Genomic DNA, 16,880 nt, shown 5'->3' on the forward strand with positions numbered 1-16,880 from the left:
CAAGATTATCAAAGTTATGGAAACAAAAATATGTTTGTTTTTTAGTAGCATGTCAAATCAATTATCAAGATATTGACTAAAAAAAATGATCTCGTTACATTTAAAAGAATAGTCACATTCTTTTTCTATAGTCAATTTAGAGTTGATACAATTAAGTCAAGTTGTGATAAATGTTTCAATGTTTGATATAGGAAAAGTCACTCGTAGGCATGGTGAGAAATACCAATGAAAATAGTTGAAACTCAATTCGATAATAAATCTATTAAAGTTTATTTTTTAATTAAACTTAAATTCAAATTTAAACTTGTTAAGTAAAGTTTTAAGTAAAGTTTTGAACTTTCACTACAAGAAAATCATAAAATAAAACTAATTTTAAAGACAAAAAATAATTAGTTAGACTAAATTAGAGACCATTTTATTTAGATTCTAAATTTGGTAGCAAAAACTTTGGTATTAGCAACAAAGATTTTAACTACCAATTATTTAAATTCTAAATTTTGTAGAAAAACTTTGGTAGCTAATTAAATACCAATTTAGAAACCATTTAACAATAATAGAAATTAATTTAGAAATTAATTTTTTTTCTAAAATGGTATCTAATTTAATTACTATTACAACTAATTATTTTGCTCTCTAAAAATTGATTTATATTTTGATGATTGTCTGTATAAGATTTTTCACAAACTATTTTATATATATATATATTAATTAGATTTTAGACTTTTTGGAGCTTTTAATTATTTTGAAAGGCTAAAATAAATCCGTGAAAAATTAAAATTAATTATTGATTTCTTAATAAAAGTGATTTTTAGTGAAGAAGAATAATTTGTTATTTTAAAAATAAAAGTTTTTTAGCAGAAAAGGAAAAGAAGTAGAGAGTTTCGACTTGTGTGGGAAGTGAAAGTGAGGAGAGAAGCGCCACTCCGTTACGCTTTCTCTCTGACTGCAATTCCTTAAGGAGAATTGAACTCACAACACAAGTTGGATCTTATCATTATTTATTCATTTTGCAATCACATTCATTCATTCATTCCTTCTTCCTCTGAAGATGGAAAGCGCATCAGAGCTTGTGGAATTCCCATTGTTGCTGACACCCATCGATTCCCACTACAGAGCATGCACCATTCCCTACAGATTCCCCTCCGATAACCCCCGCAAGCCCACTCCCACCGAAATCTCTTGGATTGATCTCTTCCTCAACTCCATCCCCTCTTTCAGGTGCCTCCTCTCCCCTTCTCTCTTCTCCTTTTCACTAAAATCTTCTTTTTTTCATACCCGATTCGCACTTTTTCATCGCCCTCAGCATACCCTTTTGCTCCTTCTGTCCGACAATGCCTTCTTTTTGTTAAAAATTACTTTTTTTCTCTCTTACAAATCGATAACAAAAATGGGTCGTTTTGTATTTTTTTTGCTTTTCCTTACACGGTTTTTTTTTTTACTCAGGGTACTATGATATTTGATTGTGCAATTTTAATAATAATCAGGATTTTTATACTGGTGTGATGTTTACCACTATGCATATGCATGCTAATTTATTTGATTCGTTTTCTTATGCTTTCTAAAGTGTGTCCACCTTTCTGCTATTGTAGTTGGATTTGATTTTTTGTAAACTACTTTAACCATTATATGTGTTTGTTTGTAATGGTGTATATATGCTGGTGAGAGATGAACAACATATTCATGTGGTGTCACCATTACCATTTGTTTGTTGCTTATTGTTCAAAAATAGCAGTTTGAACTTGTTTATAAATTTTTATATCTGTGGGAGTTACTGCCAAAGTAGTTGGTACAATTGGGGCGTCAATCATCCTGATTATGCTTGATACTTCTTAAGGCATTTTTTTAACTTTCTTCCCATTTCTTCGGTACTGGGTTGGGGTTAGTCTGTTTATTTTGGGACTTTATTTAGAGTTTGTAACCAAAAGTCCCAAACTTACATCTAGAAGATGATTTAAGAGTTGTCTCTAGGTAAGTAATAGTGAAGCTTCTTTATGAGTAGTTGAGTGTTAGGTAAACATTTTATAAGCGTCATTAATCTTAAAGAGAGACCAAAATGTCATGATCATAGTAAAGTCTCCAATAAGTACTAACAATGGATGTTTAAGTTGTTTTAATAATAAGTTGTGAATTTTTTTTATATTTTGAATCAACCCAAACACACCAAACGACCAACCAATTTGACTATCTCTCTTAGTCTAGATTTTTGGAGCACATCTTTGTTCAATTTACAAACTTGTCACAGTTGATTTTTCCAAATCAGTAGGATTTCATTGTTTATGTGTTTCTTGTTTACATCATCATTTAGCTTTGGTTTGGCAGGAAGCGTGCAGAGAGTGATAGTTCTGTTCCTGATGCGGCCGCTAAAGCTGAAAAATTTGCTCAAAGGTGATTTTTATATCTACTATACTTAATAGCTTGTGGTATGGGATTTACTAATTTTATATTTTGTTTATGCATTCCCTGGAAAAGATATGCTGACATACTTGAAGATTTGAAGAAAGATCCTGAAAGTCATGGTGGGCCTCCTGATTGCATTGTATGTTCTACACTATAGCTAAAATTATACCCTAAGCCTCCCTCCCCCAGTAGAGGAATTAGAAGATAAAAGCAGCAGTTGGTGATGTTTCTAATTTCCTTCATTGTTTTTCTATTTTTTTTTTTCTTTCTGTTTTGGTGATTTTTCAGCTTCTCTGCCGGCTTCGTGAGCTAGTGCTTCGAGAATTAGGATTCAGAGATATATTCAAAAAAGTCAAGGTAAGTTTTTACTGCTATTAGGGATGCCATTAGTTTCTGATATGCAGCTATGGATAATAAAAGGTTGAATAAAAAGTGTATTCCTGTCCTGTCTGATTGTAGTTGGGGAGATGTAACATATTGTTTGCATTATGGAGGAAAATTTAATGGATTTGTTTTTGGTTGTAGTTGGTTGAAAAGATCTACAGTTATTTGTTGAAGTGGAGAAGATTTAACCATATATTATCAATTTCAATAAAGAAGAGCTAGGGTGTTATTATGACGTTACTTATGCACAATCTAGTTTTATTTCGCCCAATGTATGATACTCCTTTCTGATTGATTGCAATAGGATGAAGAAAATGCAAAAGCCATCTCACTTTTCAAGAATGTTGTTCAACTTAATGATGCCATTGAAGATGAAGGCAAGCGACTCGAGAATCTAGTCAGAGGAATTTTTGCTGGAAACATATTTGATCTTGGTTCGGCACAGGTAGGATGATTTACTATTCATTCTTTGATAACTTTGCTTAGCTAAATTAAGACTCTTCTCCAAACCAGACTGCATCTACCCATTCTTGAAATACTAATTTTACGTGGTTAAGCTGCAATCTCTGTGGATATTCTTTTATGTCCATGTTACAGTATCAACCCCTTTACCCATCCCTTCCAATTCCCTATTATTTGGTTTGGTAGTTTAGTTTCTCTTTAAAGAGACATGGTGTGGTTGATATCACTAAAATACAATATTCCATAACTTTTCTTAGTTGGGTTGTTGGTAGTACTAATGTCTATCCTTATCCCATTTTCTGATATTATTTGATTTAGTTCCTCAATGCTGTGTGAAGAATAAGGGTACATGGTTTGGTTAATTATCCTTAGTTAAAATACAATGTTTCTTAACATCTTCCCTTGATTGCTGAAATTTGGTATTGGTAACTAGATATTATTAAAGCTTTACTTATGTCTGAACTTATTTTCCTATCACAATCATATGCGGTAGTGTGTAGAATTACATCTGTTTGTACTTTATATATTACCTTATTCTTTTCACAATTTCTTGAAGCTTGCAGAGGTTTTCTCTAAGGATGGAATGTCCTTTCTGGCCAGTTGCCAAAATCTGGTTCCAAGACCATGGGTTATTGATGATCTTGACACTTTTAAAATGAAATGGAGCAGGAAGCCATGGAAGAAGGCAAGTTTTATATGTATAAATTGAAGAGAAACAATTTTATCATTAAATATTGAATGAGTATTTTGTCTCCTGACCTGCTGTTGCTAAAGTTGTAATCTGTGCCTTTTAACATGGCAGGTTATCATATTTGTTGATAACTCAGGTGCAGATATCATTTTGGGTATTATGCCATTTGCAAGAGAGCTACTTCGACGCGGGAGTCAGGTTTGCTGACATTTTATTCATTTCTAGAAGAAAAATTCACTATTGAAGTATTGCGTAGAGATAGATGATAAGGAACCCTTGTTAAGATAAGAACGAAAGATGAAAAAAAACTGAAAAATGAGAAAACCAATGGAGAAAGAATGTCCAATCACTAACAAGCTTACCCCATTTAGAAGGCCATTTTACACCACATAAAACCCAAATGCATGAATTTTTACCAATTCATCTGTTATGCCATTGAAGTTTCTTTAAAAATGCATTAGTTATTATCCAACCGAATGCACCTAAGTGTAGCATAGGTATCGCATTGCCACAAATATTTTGAATCTTTGCTTCTTCAATTTTTTTCTGATATTTTAGTTCTAAATCAATCATTTGAACTCTAATTTGTGGATAAGATTTGTCAATGATTGTCTTGTTGTAGATTTTTATTGGTCTTATTCCATTTTAACTGTCTTTGAAATTGAAACTGCTTTTGATATGCTGTTGTTGCAGCTGGCATAACATATTTTACGTGATTCTATATGGATGTAGGTTGTATTGGCTGCTAATGACTTATCGTCTATCAATGATGTGACTTGTTCTGAGCTAGTTGAAATTATATCAAAGGTAATGAAAATAAATATGTAAAGTTTTTTTAAATTGCCATATTCCTCACTGACTCCTTTCATTTTGGTTTCCATCCACTTATCCAGTTAAAGGATGAACAGGGACATCTTGTGGGTGTCAGTACTTCAAATCTTTTAATTTCTAACTCTGGCAATGATTTACCTGTAAGTAAATGAGCACTGAGTTTTTCTATTTAGGAAAATTATAGTATTTGAACATATGATATCAGATCATTAACCCCAGCATGGTGATTGCATCTTCTTGCTTTTGTTGAAACGGATTACAGGTTATTGATCTTACAAGAGTGTCACAGGAGCTTGCTTACCTTGCCAGTGATGCAGATCTTGTCATCTTAGAAGGGATGGTAAGTTCTTCCTTTAGAAACTTCTTCCTGGGGTGCAAATAGTTTTATTTTAGTAGCAGTAGAATGTCACTGGTTAGTGGTAGTTGTGGATTAAAAATTGACTGTGGAAAGTTAAAACAACACAGTTCTTGGAGTTTGAGCAACCCCTTTGAATTTCGACAGAAAATTCTAGAAAGCTTGAGTGTGTATGGATTATGTATCTTGAAAAGCTATAGGAAATCAGATAAGTTATTTTTCTAATAGATCAAATTAGAATGGGAGAAGTCTATTTAGATATATAACATATTAGATTTGTTAGGCATCAAATAAAAAAAAATGGTTTTGAACTGCACAATCCAAAGAAGCAAGTTTCATTCGATTTAGCATTTAGAAACTTTTCCTGAGAAGTGTGGATTATGGAAACAGGAAAAAAAATGATCCCTTGTAAGCCGAAGTTAACATATGTATGGGGAGGTTCTTGTACTTGAAGTTGAAGATTCTTGGGAGTGTCAAGTGGGTAAGAAGTCTAATATTGGATGAGAATGGGCAAGTTAAACAATATATATTACTTATTTTCACTGTGTCTCAAAGCAGAAAATAAAGTGAAAATGCTAAGGCCTTTACTTCTATCTTTGTTTTCTACTTTTACTTTTAAATTACAAAATTGTCATATTGTTTTCAATTTGTGTCAGTTTCAAACAACATTGCAGTTTCCTCATATTGGACTCTTCAATTGCATTATATATCATAACCCCATAATACAAATACAGGTTCATCAAATTCCAATATTAAATGAATACTGATCTAGTTCTTTTGTCAGGGCCGTGGAATAGAAACAAATCTCTATGCTCAGTTTAAATGTGATTCCCTTAAGATTGGAATGGTAATGCACCTTACATTATTCTTACCTTCTTCAATAATGAAAATTTGAGCTCTAATGATTCCTTATTTCTTTATTGGCATCCTTTTCTCAGGTCAAACATCCTGAGGTTGCACAATTTCTTGGTGGGCGTTTATATGACTGCGTGTTCAAATACAATGAAGTTTCATCTTAACAAGCCTTGTTCTTTTCTCTACTAATGCTGCACAACCTGCATATTTTCTACCGTTAATCCTTCAACTTGGTACAACCATTAATATGCTTTAGTTTGATACTTTTTAGAATGTCATTTTAGTGTTATGAAGGTGACATGACTGAACTATTTTACTTGTAATAAAAAGCGATTCTACATACATGTTTTGTTCTCATGCTGACAGAAAGGTAACATGCAGATAGAAAAATGCTAACAACGTACTATTTGATACATTTTTATTGCTTATCAGTTGAAATTCATGTTTATATAACAAAGTGAGACTTTTTTCTTGTAATGAAGCTCGTGAATTTTAACTAACAGTAGTAGAACTGCATCATTTCTTTCTAAGGAAAATATCATTTTTCTTAATGTTGAGACCTTCAACACTTGGTTTCTGTTAAACCTTGACTCATAAGTATGTACTCTTTTAATATATGGAAGACAACACAATTCATATTTACACCTTACTAATCTTAAGAAGTCTCCTGAATTTCTAATTTAATCTTATAAAAACCAGTTTGTAAGATGTAGTTTATAATTACTTATATAACAATTCATGTTTTGATCTTCAACTTCTTCCAAACATGAAGTTTTAATCTTCAAGTTCTTCCAAACATATTTTCACTATTCTGGACTTTTCCTCAAACAAAAAACTTGGCCAAAAAACTTCCACTAGTGGTGAATTTTTCTGGGTTTTCAGTTCTTGATTGATTAGTCTAGATCTCGTAAAATTTGTGTAAGAACTAAAAAACAATGATACTTGTCTAATGTCATACTCGTTTTGAAGTGGCAGCAATAGATATAAGCATTATTATGAACATGTGATAGAAAGGGTTGGAGAACATATACTATTTTATTATTCAATGAGCATTAGAAGACGTATTCCAGAAGGAGTGGATTTCGTACACATATAATGAATATATAATTAAAGGAAGATCCATTGAATCTTTAACTTGGCATTGTTTTTTCTCAAGTGTTGTATAATGGAAGTAGGTCTTTAGTCTTAGCCTTATTGTTCCCATGATGGGATAATACAATTCACCAACTATAACCTGTCACAACCAATCAAAGGAATCTACAATATAATTATACTATTCTATTATTTTCATATTTATTCTATCCAAAAATCTTATTCATCACTTTTGATAAACTATTTTTCCTTACTTTTTTCATCTATAAAGTTTAATCATGAAACCTTAAAATATTATAATCTGCTTTCACGCGCATCAGTTACCACTGCATTAATTTCATAATGTTCTGGCCTTTTCTTACTGAATCTTCAAGGAAAAACAATCTAAGTTTTTTTAAATTAGAATTCAACTTTTCACGAGACAGAAAATATTTTATCAGTTTCTTTTTAATATTTTGGAAATCTTGGAAAACATGTTTAATTAAGAAAATGTTTCTACATTTTGCAACAGTTTTATTCCTGCAGAACTAGATCTTTCTTTATTCGTCGAGTTTTCCGTATTTAGTGTCGGTTTTTCGATCTTTGAGTTCTCCATAGAACATCAGATACAGGATATTCGGTAGTTTATTATAAGACTTTGTCATCTTAGTACTTAATAATATACTATAAAACCTTGTCATCTTGATACTTGATGGTATACTATGTTTCTCGTCATATCGGTATTCGATAATATAGTTTTTAAATATTTAATTAATTAGAAGACTATTAAAAAAATGAATAAAAAGATCATGTACTTGTAAGGGGATGAAATAGTACCTGCTGCTATGATTAAACAATTCATTATTCTCTCTGGTCGCGTTTTCCTTCTTTTCCTTCTCCTTAAGTTCAGATTTTGACTCTCGGTTAGGAGTGCACCTTCAAAAGGTTATCCGACATTTATTCAAGTGACTATTCGGTATTTGAGTGTTGTTAATGTTGTAATAATGACGTACATTTGCTTTGTTAGTTGTGCTTTATACAGTTGTAATTAATTTTATCGAGCAATAATTGATGTGTATAAAATAAATTAACTTATTTACCTTGATGTATTTACACTAACTAGTCGTTCGACATCTGATACTGAAAATTATAAAATCGTCGCACCCCGACAAATACAAACAATAAAGACAAAAGAAAAACACACTTAAAAAACAATTATTATTTACTAACGTCCTTGTTATTTTTATCTTAATTTTAAGTTTTCTAGATAAAAATAATTTATTATTATAATTTTAAAGAATAAACTAATGAAGACTATTTTGTTAATTTGATGAACGGACTAAAATTAACGATTGATTAGTTGCGATAGTAATTGAAGCGCGTGAGAAAACAAAGCATATATCTTTTGGCTTTTCTTTTTCTTTTGGAGATATACATACCCTACCGTATCACCCTTTTGTTTGGTACCCTATGGACCAATTATTATATATATACTTTTTTATATTCTATTTTTAAATAATTGTATCACAATAATTTAAATTAATTATATACAAAAAAATTAATTTTATACCACTGAAAATAGCATTCTTTGCATCATCAATTCAACCACTAAATTATGAATTAAAATAATTTAATTTCATAATGCTAACACAAGTTTTATGGTATGTGGTGTCTAATTCTAACACGAGTTGTTGTGTCATTTTCATTCATCACAACATTTTCCCATTCTCTCTCCTAATTAATCTAAAATATTATAATGAAGATCATTATGAGTGTAAAAATTATTTTGAATTCTAAACCACAAAAACTCCTTCAATGGGTTTTCATACATAAATATTTGCTTATAAGAAGATCAATTAAATTCAATTCCATTAAAATAAACAATATTTTTAGTAATAATAGGTTTCTAATTGAAAAAATTGATGATAGAAAATGTTGAGAAAGAGAAAATATATTAGAAATTAAATTAAGTGTGATTATTGGTAAGGGGTATCGTAGAATGAAAGACAGTGATTATTACATTGCAAAGGTGAATGTACTGATAAGAAAGAAAAAGAAAGATTATTGATTGTGTGTTTGAATTTTTGTGTGTACCCTACTTGTTGATAACAAATATAAGGCCAATATTAAAAAAGACACACATGTGGTAATATGTATTATGTAATGATTAACCATAATCATAATTAATGACTCCACCATATAATAATAATACACTATATCAAGACACAAAGGTTTTACCTTTTCTTCTCACATGGATGAATCAATGTTGTTTAATTGCAAACCCCAAAAGCTCAAATTTGAATTTCAAAAATGTTTCTCATTGCTAAAACTTTACCTATCTCCATTTACCCATCATCTAATCATGAAAACAAAAATCATTAAAGAAGTTTATTAGATAAAGACTCACATTTTATGATTTTTAATACTTTTAATCAATAATAAATTGTTGGGAAATTTCACATTGGAGGTCTCAAAGTTTTGAATCATGTTACACTACTACAAGAAAATCATTGAACAGAAACCAATTTTAGAGACAAAAATAATTAGTTGTTATGGTGACTAAATTAGAGATTAAAGTAATTTTTAGTTTCTAAATTAGTTTTTATTATTTATAAATAGTTTTTAAATTGGTATCTAATTAGCAACCAATATTTTAACTACCAATTATTTAGATTTTAAATTTGGTAGTAAAAATCTTGGTAGCTAATTATATATCAATTTAGAAACTATTTAACAAAAATAGAAACTAACTTAAAAAAAAATTTAGTCTCTAAAATAATATTTAATTTAGTCAATATAATAATTAATTATTTTGTATCTCTAAAATTAGTTTTATTTAATGGTTTTCTTGTAACGTAAATCATTACTTAAAAGTTAATGAGTTTTAAGATGAGATATTATGTGATTTCAGAGCTTACAAGTTTAAATAGTTTAGTATTTAAAATTCAAGAAGAGTTCAATATTGATTTCCTAAATTTTAAAAGCATTTTAGTTATTTTAATTATTTAAAAATACGATTTTACAGTCCTCAAATTATTGTTAAGGGATTAGAAATGTTTTTGAAAAAATGATCTAGTCTTTCAAATTTAATATTTAAAGACTAATATATATATTTTAAAATTTATATAACTAAAAGTATAATTAAATCTATATATAATATAATTTAATCGATCTATGTGAGCTTTTGCAATCTAATATTAGGTTAAAAGAGAATAAAAATAATGATTTTTTTTCTACCAAGAAATGTGATTATCAACAAAATACAAAATCTAGTGATTGTTAGGAGCACCTATAAGTAACACTTATATATTTGAGTCATGATTATATTATTGAATAGGTATGAAGTAATGACATGAGAGAATAATTGATATTATATTTTGAAACTTAAAGTGATAGATTTTTTTTTATTTTGCTTTCAAGCATAGGACCATGCATCTAAGACTTGTTTGTTTAGATTATACTCAATACACCTCAAATAAAAAGTTATAAAAAACTATATACTCATTTGTCAAAAATTCAATCATATTAAAAATCACACAAAATATACAATGATATTATTAGTGCATTAAGTTTCTAAAAGATTCTCAATCTCATTAATGAAAGAACATATAGACAATTTATGTTTCTATAGTATTATTATTAAGTTCACATAGAAAGAATAATATTTATTATAATATTTAGTTTGTTTGGAAATTTATTATTTTTATTATACATTTTATCTGACAACCTAATTTTTTTCATTGTAAATGACTCCTCATTTCTAATTTGTCAGAAATTTTCATCAATTTTTTATTAACTCACATTTATTTATATGACTTAATAATATATTAGTAGAACTTAAATCTCGTCAAATCTTCTAAATTGATACTTAACAATAATCAACCACTCAATAGTTTCTATCGGATTACTACTTACAAAACATATAATTCTTTATATGAATTCAACGTTCACACTTTGTAATTACAATTCGACAAGGTCAAAATTAGTTCACATAATAAATATAATCAATGAAATAATCATTATTTAATTATAATTAATCATTGATAGCTATAAATTATTGAGTAGGTGTCATCAATTGTCTGCATAGATAGGTTGATTTGGTGCATAGATCCGTTGGTTTGTATATGAGGATGATCTCATGACGTATTCATTTAAGTTGTATGACTGTTTTCCCTAGATGTCTTCCTCTGGATTAGCTAGGAGAGTTTTATTTAGGCAGACTTTGAAGTAAGTCTTGTGATGAAGGTTATGGGTGAGTTCATGTATAATGGTTGAATCACCCATAAAGTGATTCATATTTTTTTTATTACCGATAAAAAAAAATGTCTGCAATTGAGTTACGATACTTAGTATGTTATGCTATTAAACAAAACGAATTGTATCTTGACAATCAATTATAATCTTTAGTCAAATGATAGAAGATCAAATCTAATAATTGATATCAAAATTAAAGTCAGGGATTCAATTTTCAATTAGAGAGATCAAATAAACCAACTACACCCAATGTATAAAAACACTAATAACTAATTTGTTTAGCATCTATTTTTATGTGCATTAGTTATACATTTTAATTTTTATTTAGTCAGTATAATTTTTAATTTTCCATTTGCTTGTTAATGAAAATAATTTATCTAATCCAAATCCAAACACCATATTCATATTGATATTATTTTCAAATAATCCAAAATAAGTTAGACGTTTTCTAGGATCATATGAATTTTGTTCCTTAAAAATAATATAAACTGAACTATAAATTTCCCGAATCTATTTTAAAGTAATTTTTCTATGGTCACTGCTTCATAATCAAAATCCACTTTAATTTTAGGGTTAACAAAGTAAATTTCTAATTTATTTTATAAATCCCTATGTATTAGTATTTAAAATATTTTTTAATTTTTTAAACACAACTTTTCAAATAATATTGTTTATAAAAATCATCGTATTTATATATAAAAAAAAATGTCGCAATCTTTATTAGGACTGAAATCATGTTAAAGATGTTATTACGAGAGTGTAAAAGAAAATTGACTAAATAATTTTTTTGAGATTTTTCTCTTAATTATATTTAAAGAATTCAAGATCATACCTTACTACAACTTACATCAATGCATGGTACCACTGACATTAAGTGTAATTAAGTTTTGATAAAATATTTAACATTGAATAACTTATTTTAAGTGTTAAATTATTTTATATTATTTTTATCTCATGTATCCTAATTAAATATAATTTAAATGTTCATCAATATGTAATTTAATAGTAAGGATTGACTGATATTTTAAATAAATATTTTTATAAAATAGTGTTATACTATAATAATTTATTGATGTTTACATTATCATCACATAAACCTAACTTACTTTATGAAAAGCTTCCATCTAAATAACTACTTTGATAAAATGTCCAATTCTACCGAAGCAAATGTAAGTATAGCAAAATTTATACAAGATATAGATTCATTCTATGTTAAGTAGAGTTGATTTAATATAAAAAGTATTGATATATCTTATTTTTAGTGTAATAAAAAAATTAGTATAAAATTTTAGTTATATTTTAATTTATATTAATATTAACTTTTTTATTTAATTAAACTTGTTGTTTTAAAATTATAGTTTATTTCTATTGTATTAAAATAAAATATAGTATTGTATTGAATAGATCATTTACTTATTATTATTACATAATATGTTAATTTTAATATATTTTTATTCCTTATAAGTATAATAAATTTCAATTTTAGTATTTAAAAATTTGTTAGTTTTAATATTTATATATTTTGAAATTGTGTGTGTTGTGTTTTATCTTTAGTAGTTTTGGATTGGTTATCAATAGAATATGATATGTTTGTGAAACTTTAATATGATTTGGGAGTATTGATATCAAGAGTGAGTTTTATTTAAGTAAAAAATGAGATTAAGTTGAGTAGAAGAGTATGATGCAAACGTGAAGGAAAAAAAAAAAATGTAACCCCAATTTTAAATTTTCTAATTTTGTTGAAATCTGCATAGGTTAGTGCATTTGCAAATCCATTTTGTTGGAGATTTCGTATTAACTAGAGATAAGAACATTTCATAATATATAAGTAACTGCAAATTTTATCTTATAAGTCGATTTTGTAATATTGAATTAAACTTAAAATTCATTTCTTAATATACTCCATGAATTTCCATCAAAGAGAAATTTATTAAATTTATGGTAATTACATATAGTAAAAAAATCCAACTAAACTAATATATAAAATCCACTTGAGGAATTTTTAAAATTTATAGTAGAGGGGTTTAGAAAAGCTTTTAAAATGCTTTAAAATCTATTTACAATAAGATAATGATTAGACATGAAATGAGTAGTCATCTAATGGTTAGAAAACGATTCAAAAGATTTTTACAAGACACTAGTGTAAAATAACTTAAGAGTTAATTCATTAGTAATAGCTTAACACTTAAAGTTTTTATATTGATTTATTCCTAACCTAACCTGAGTTATATTCAAATCTCATTTATAAAATTGTAAAGGTTCTACTAATACACTTACTACACAAAAATTCACTTCTAACTATCCTAAAATAAAACAATTATTATTTGACACTTAGTCACTTCTAACATTCTTTAGTATTTTATACATATCACTCTTGACTTACAACAAAAGTTGTTTGTAAAGAGATTACAAGGAAAACTCTCACTAGAAATAATATCATTATCTATAAACATTCTTTGTTAGTGAAATGAATACTTCACTAAATGAAATTCTTACAAAAAGAAATCTCACTCTCTCTATGTGGTCAAACTACAAATATTTTAATTTTGCACTAAGAAACTTTACAATCAATTTTGCATACAAAATAATAAATTCACATAAAATAACTTAAATTTAGTAGTTATTTTTGCATGAGAGGACTTCTATTTATATCCGTTTAGTAAACAACGATTGGAAGTTGCATGCAAATCTCATGTCCTTGTATCAAACTTAATTAAATTATGATTATCTTTTTTGATTAATATATTTTGTTATATCACTTAACTTATTATGTATATGACTATTTTTTCTCTAAAAATCCCTTTATAGTATTGACAATATTAATTTAAACATGCATTTTTAAAGAGGGTTAATTCGTTTTGTCAGAATCTATGTAGGAATCTATAAGTCAACGATAATAAAGAATACAAAGTTAATAATTCAAAATTGTATCTTGTAATATCTACGTATATACAATTTCTTTTATTGAAATCTCTTTAAACTTCTTGTCTTCATCATCTAAATTTCAAATATTTTTCAAAAATAATATTATAAAATACATTTCAAATAATTATATTATTATTCATTAGATATGATGCCTTTAAAAAAATCGTGATCAACACTAAAACCACTAGAAAAAAGCTTCTAGAACTAAATAAAAACGCATTACCTATCTATATGACAAAATGATTAAATTCATTTTTAAAATATACGTCACATTTTTCTATGGTACCAAACACATTTCTATTGTAGAATGAACATTTTTTTTATATTTTCTGGTACAAACATGAGAATACCTATTATGGTTTGTTCTGAACAACATAATCATGTGTTTTTCTTCCCCATTAAATGCACCAAACGGAATCCCAGTGTTTAGTAATATTTTTCCAGATTGAGAATTATTTTATAGCAGGAATCTTAAATTGTACTCAATAAGTGAGGAAAAGGTTAATCTCTGAACTGAATGAAAAAAAAAATGCAATTATGTTGGTTGGTTCTGTGTGTGCATGATTTGCAAAAGTTGAGGCATTATAAGACATAAAATAGTGTTGGAGAAAAGTTGATATAAAAGAATGAATTAGAATGTGTTGTTTTTTTGGTTCTTTTAAAAGGTGAATGAGACACAACACCTGATAATACATGTAAAGTCCATGCTTAACAACCACATGCTTTAGGTTAAATTATTTCATCATCTCCTCACCAAAACCAAGTATCTCTCTACATACCACCTTTGACTTTTCATATCAATCATATTTTCTTCTTTCTTTCTTTCATCTCCCTTTTCTATTCATTCATTAATTAACTATCACCAAATCATGCTTTATGTATACCTCATTACATTCTAATTCTATGCTAATTATACTGAAACTTTAAACATATGGATTACACAATGCAAATTAATTGGATTGATTATGGTTATTAAGAGTTCCGATAACAATCTGATATCAGATGACATGATGAGCTCAACAAATACTTGTTAAGATATGCTGAAAATGTCTTAATCTCTGGGATATCCAATAATGATGATAAGAAGACTATAACTATTGTTGTTCTTCATGTTCCATGACCATGACAAGATATTGCAGAAAAGATAGGAAATATAGATAATGTTGGTAGACACATTTCTATTATGATGAAATAAAATCTTGAATCTTGTATATTATATATTATATGTTGAATAATTATTGAAAATTAAAAAATTCATTAAATAATAATCAAATTTAGAGATAAAAAATAATTAATCACTATATTAGTTAAATTAGAGATTATTTTAGAGATTATAAAAATTAGTCACTATATTAACTGAATTAGATATTATTTTAGAGACTAAAAAATTATTGGTATCTAAAGTGATTTTTAAATTGATATTTAATAATTTAGAATATAAAGTAGTTAGTAAGTAAGACCTCGATAGCTAATAGTTACCTATCAATTTAAAAACTACTTTATAATTTTTTTATTAATAATAGAAACTACTTTAGATAACAATAATGATTATAATTTATAATTTGTTTCTTTAATTTAATTAATATAATAATTAATTATTTTAATTACCAAAATTATTTTTTATTTAATAATTTTTTTAATGAAATTTATTACACACAACATAATATATATCTTTTAAGTCTTACAATAACTTATATATGAAAGATATTTTCTCACAGGTATTCTGATGTATATTTTAAGTAATTCATTTATTTTACTTATGGATGGAGGTGACATAATTTTTTAATTGTATTTTTAAATTAATTAATATGGAGACAAAAATTAATTATGATAAAAGTCAAGAAAAAATGTAATGACATAAATGCATATTGAAATAAGCTAAAGTGATATAACAGGTAACTCACTTGCATTAAAAATAATAAAATGTTTTCCTTAGTTTGGCTGAAATCCCTTAAAACTACCACTATAAAAGAATAGAAAGAGTATAACATAAATTAAGATATTACAAATTGATTACTTCCTCGTTTTTTTTTCTCTTAAGTCTTATTTTTTTTTTATAAATTAAGAAATAATAATTTTTCTTGACTTTAATAAAATGTTTATAAAGATTTCTATTTTATTTTTTGATTTAATACATCACAATATGTATATATATATATAAATTAACTAAAATATCAAAAGAAAAAAAATGTATTTACCTTAAAATTGATAATTAATCAAACAAAATTAAAAGATGTCATAAAATAATATTATTTCGCTTAAACTTTTGAAAAAGGTGATTTTTTTTATATAATAAAGCTGACCGATAAAGAAAGACTATTTTATTTTTTATAATAATTTTTTTATTTCAATTTAAATAGAGAATAGAAGATATATCCATTAGAATTTTGTTTTGAATAAATTTCTCTTTAACGTTTTTTTGTGTGGACAATTTGCACATAAGTATTTTGTATCCATATCACTAAAAAAATTATTAAATAAAGTTAATTTTAAAAACAAAAAATAATTAATCACTATATTAATTAAATTAGATACTATTTTTGTGATTAAAAAAATTGTTAGTATCTAAAGTATTTTTTTATTATTAATAAAATTTATATTTAATTTAATCAATATAGTGATTAATTATTTTTTGTATCTAAAATTGATTTCTAT

General features: G+C 26.8%; 1 protein-coding gene across 1 annotated transcript; it reads left to right on the forward strand.

The window, feature by feature from the left end:
- Positions 1–857: 857 nt before the first annotated feature.
- LOC137837737 (damage-control phosphatase At2g17340) lies at positions 858–6,317 on the forward strand. The gene is made up of 12 exons (XM_068646846.2): positions 858–1,218; positions 2,320–2,385; positions 2,470–2,536; positions 2,686–2,754; positions 3,086–3,226; positions 3,800–3,928; positions 4,046–4,132; positions 4,667–4,741; positions 4,828–4,905; positions 5,028–5,105; positions 5,905–5,967; positions 6,059–6,317. The coding sequence occupies exons 1-12, from the start codon at positions 1,049–1,051 to the stop codon at positions 6,137–6,139; spliced, it is 1,104 nt and encodes a 367-aa protein (XP_068502947.1). The 5' UTR covers positions 858–1,048; the 3' UTR covers positions 6,140–6,317.
- Positions 6,318–16,880: the final 10,563 nt, after the last annotated feature.

This window comes from Phaseolus vulgaris, chromosome 4, assembly GCF_051622355.1.
Source record: "Phaseolus vulgaris cultivar YP4 chromosome 4, ASM5162235v1, whole genome shotgun sequence".
Taxonomy (NCBI): Eukaryota; Viridiplantae; Streptophyta; class Magnoliopsida; order Fabales; family Fabaceae; genus Phaseolus; species Phaseolus vulgaris.

Excerpts from the sequence above, each read along its gene's own strand:
- LOC137837737 (XM_068646846.2), top strand. The coding sequence starts at position 1,049 with ATGGAAAGCGCATCAGAGCTTGTGGAATTCCCATTGTTGCTGACACCC. Across the intron at positions 2,386-2,469 it reads GCTGAAAAATTTGCTCAAAG|ATATGCTGACATACTTGAAG; the intron begins GTGATTTTTATA and ends TCCCTGGAAAAG. Across the intron at positions 5,106-5,904 it reads TTGTCATCTTAGAAGGGATG|GGCCGTGGAATAGAAACAAA; the intron begins GTAAGTTCTTCC and ends TTCTTTTGTCAG.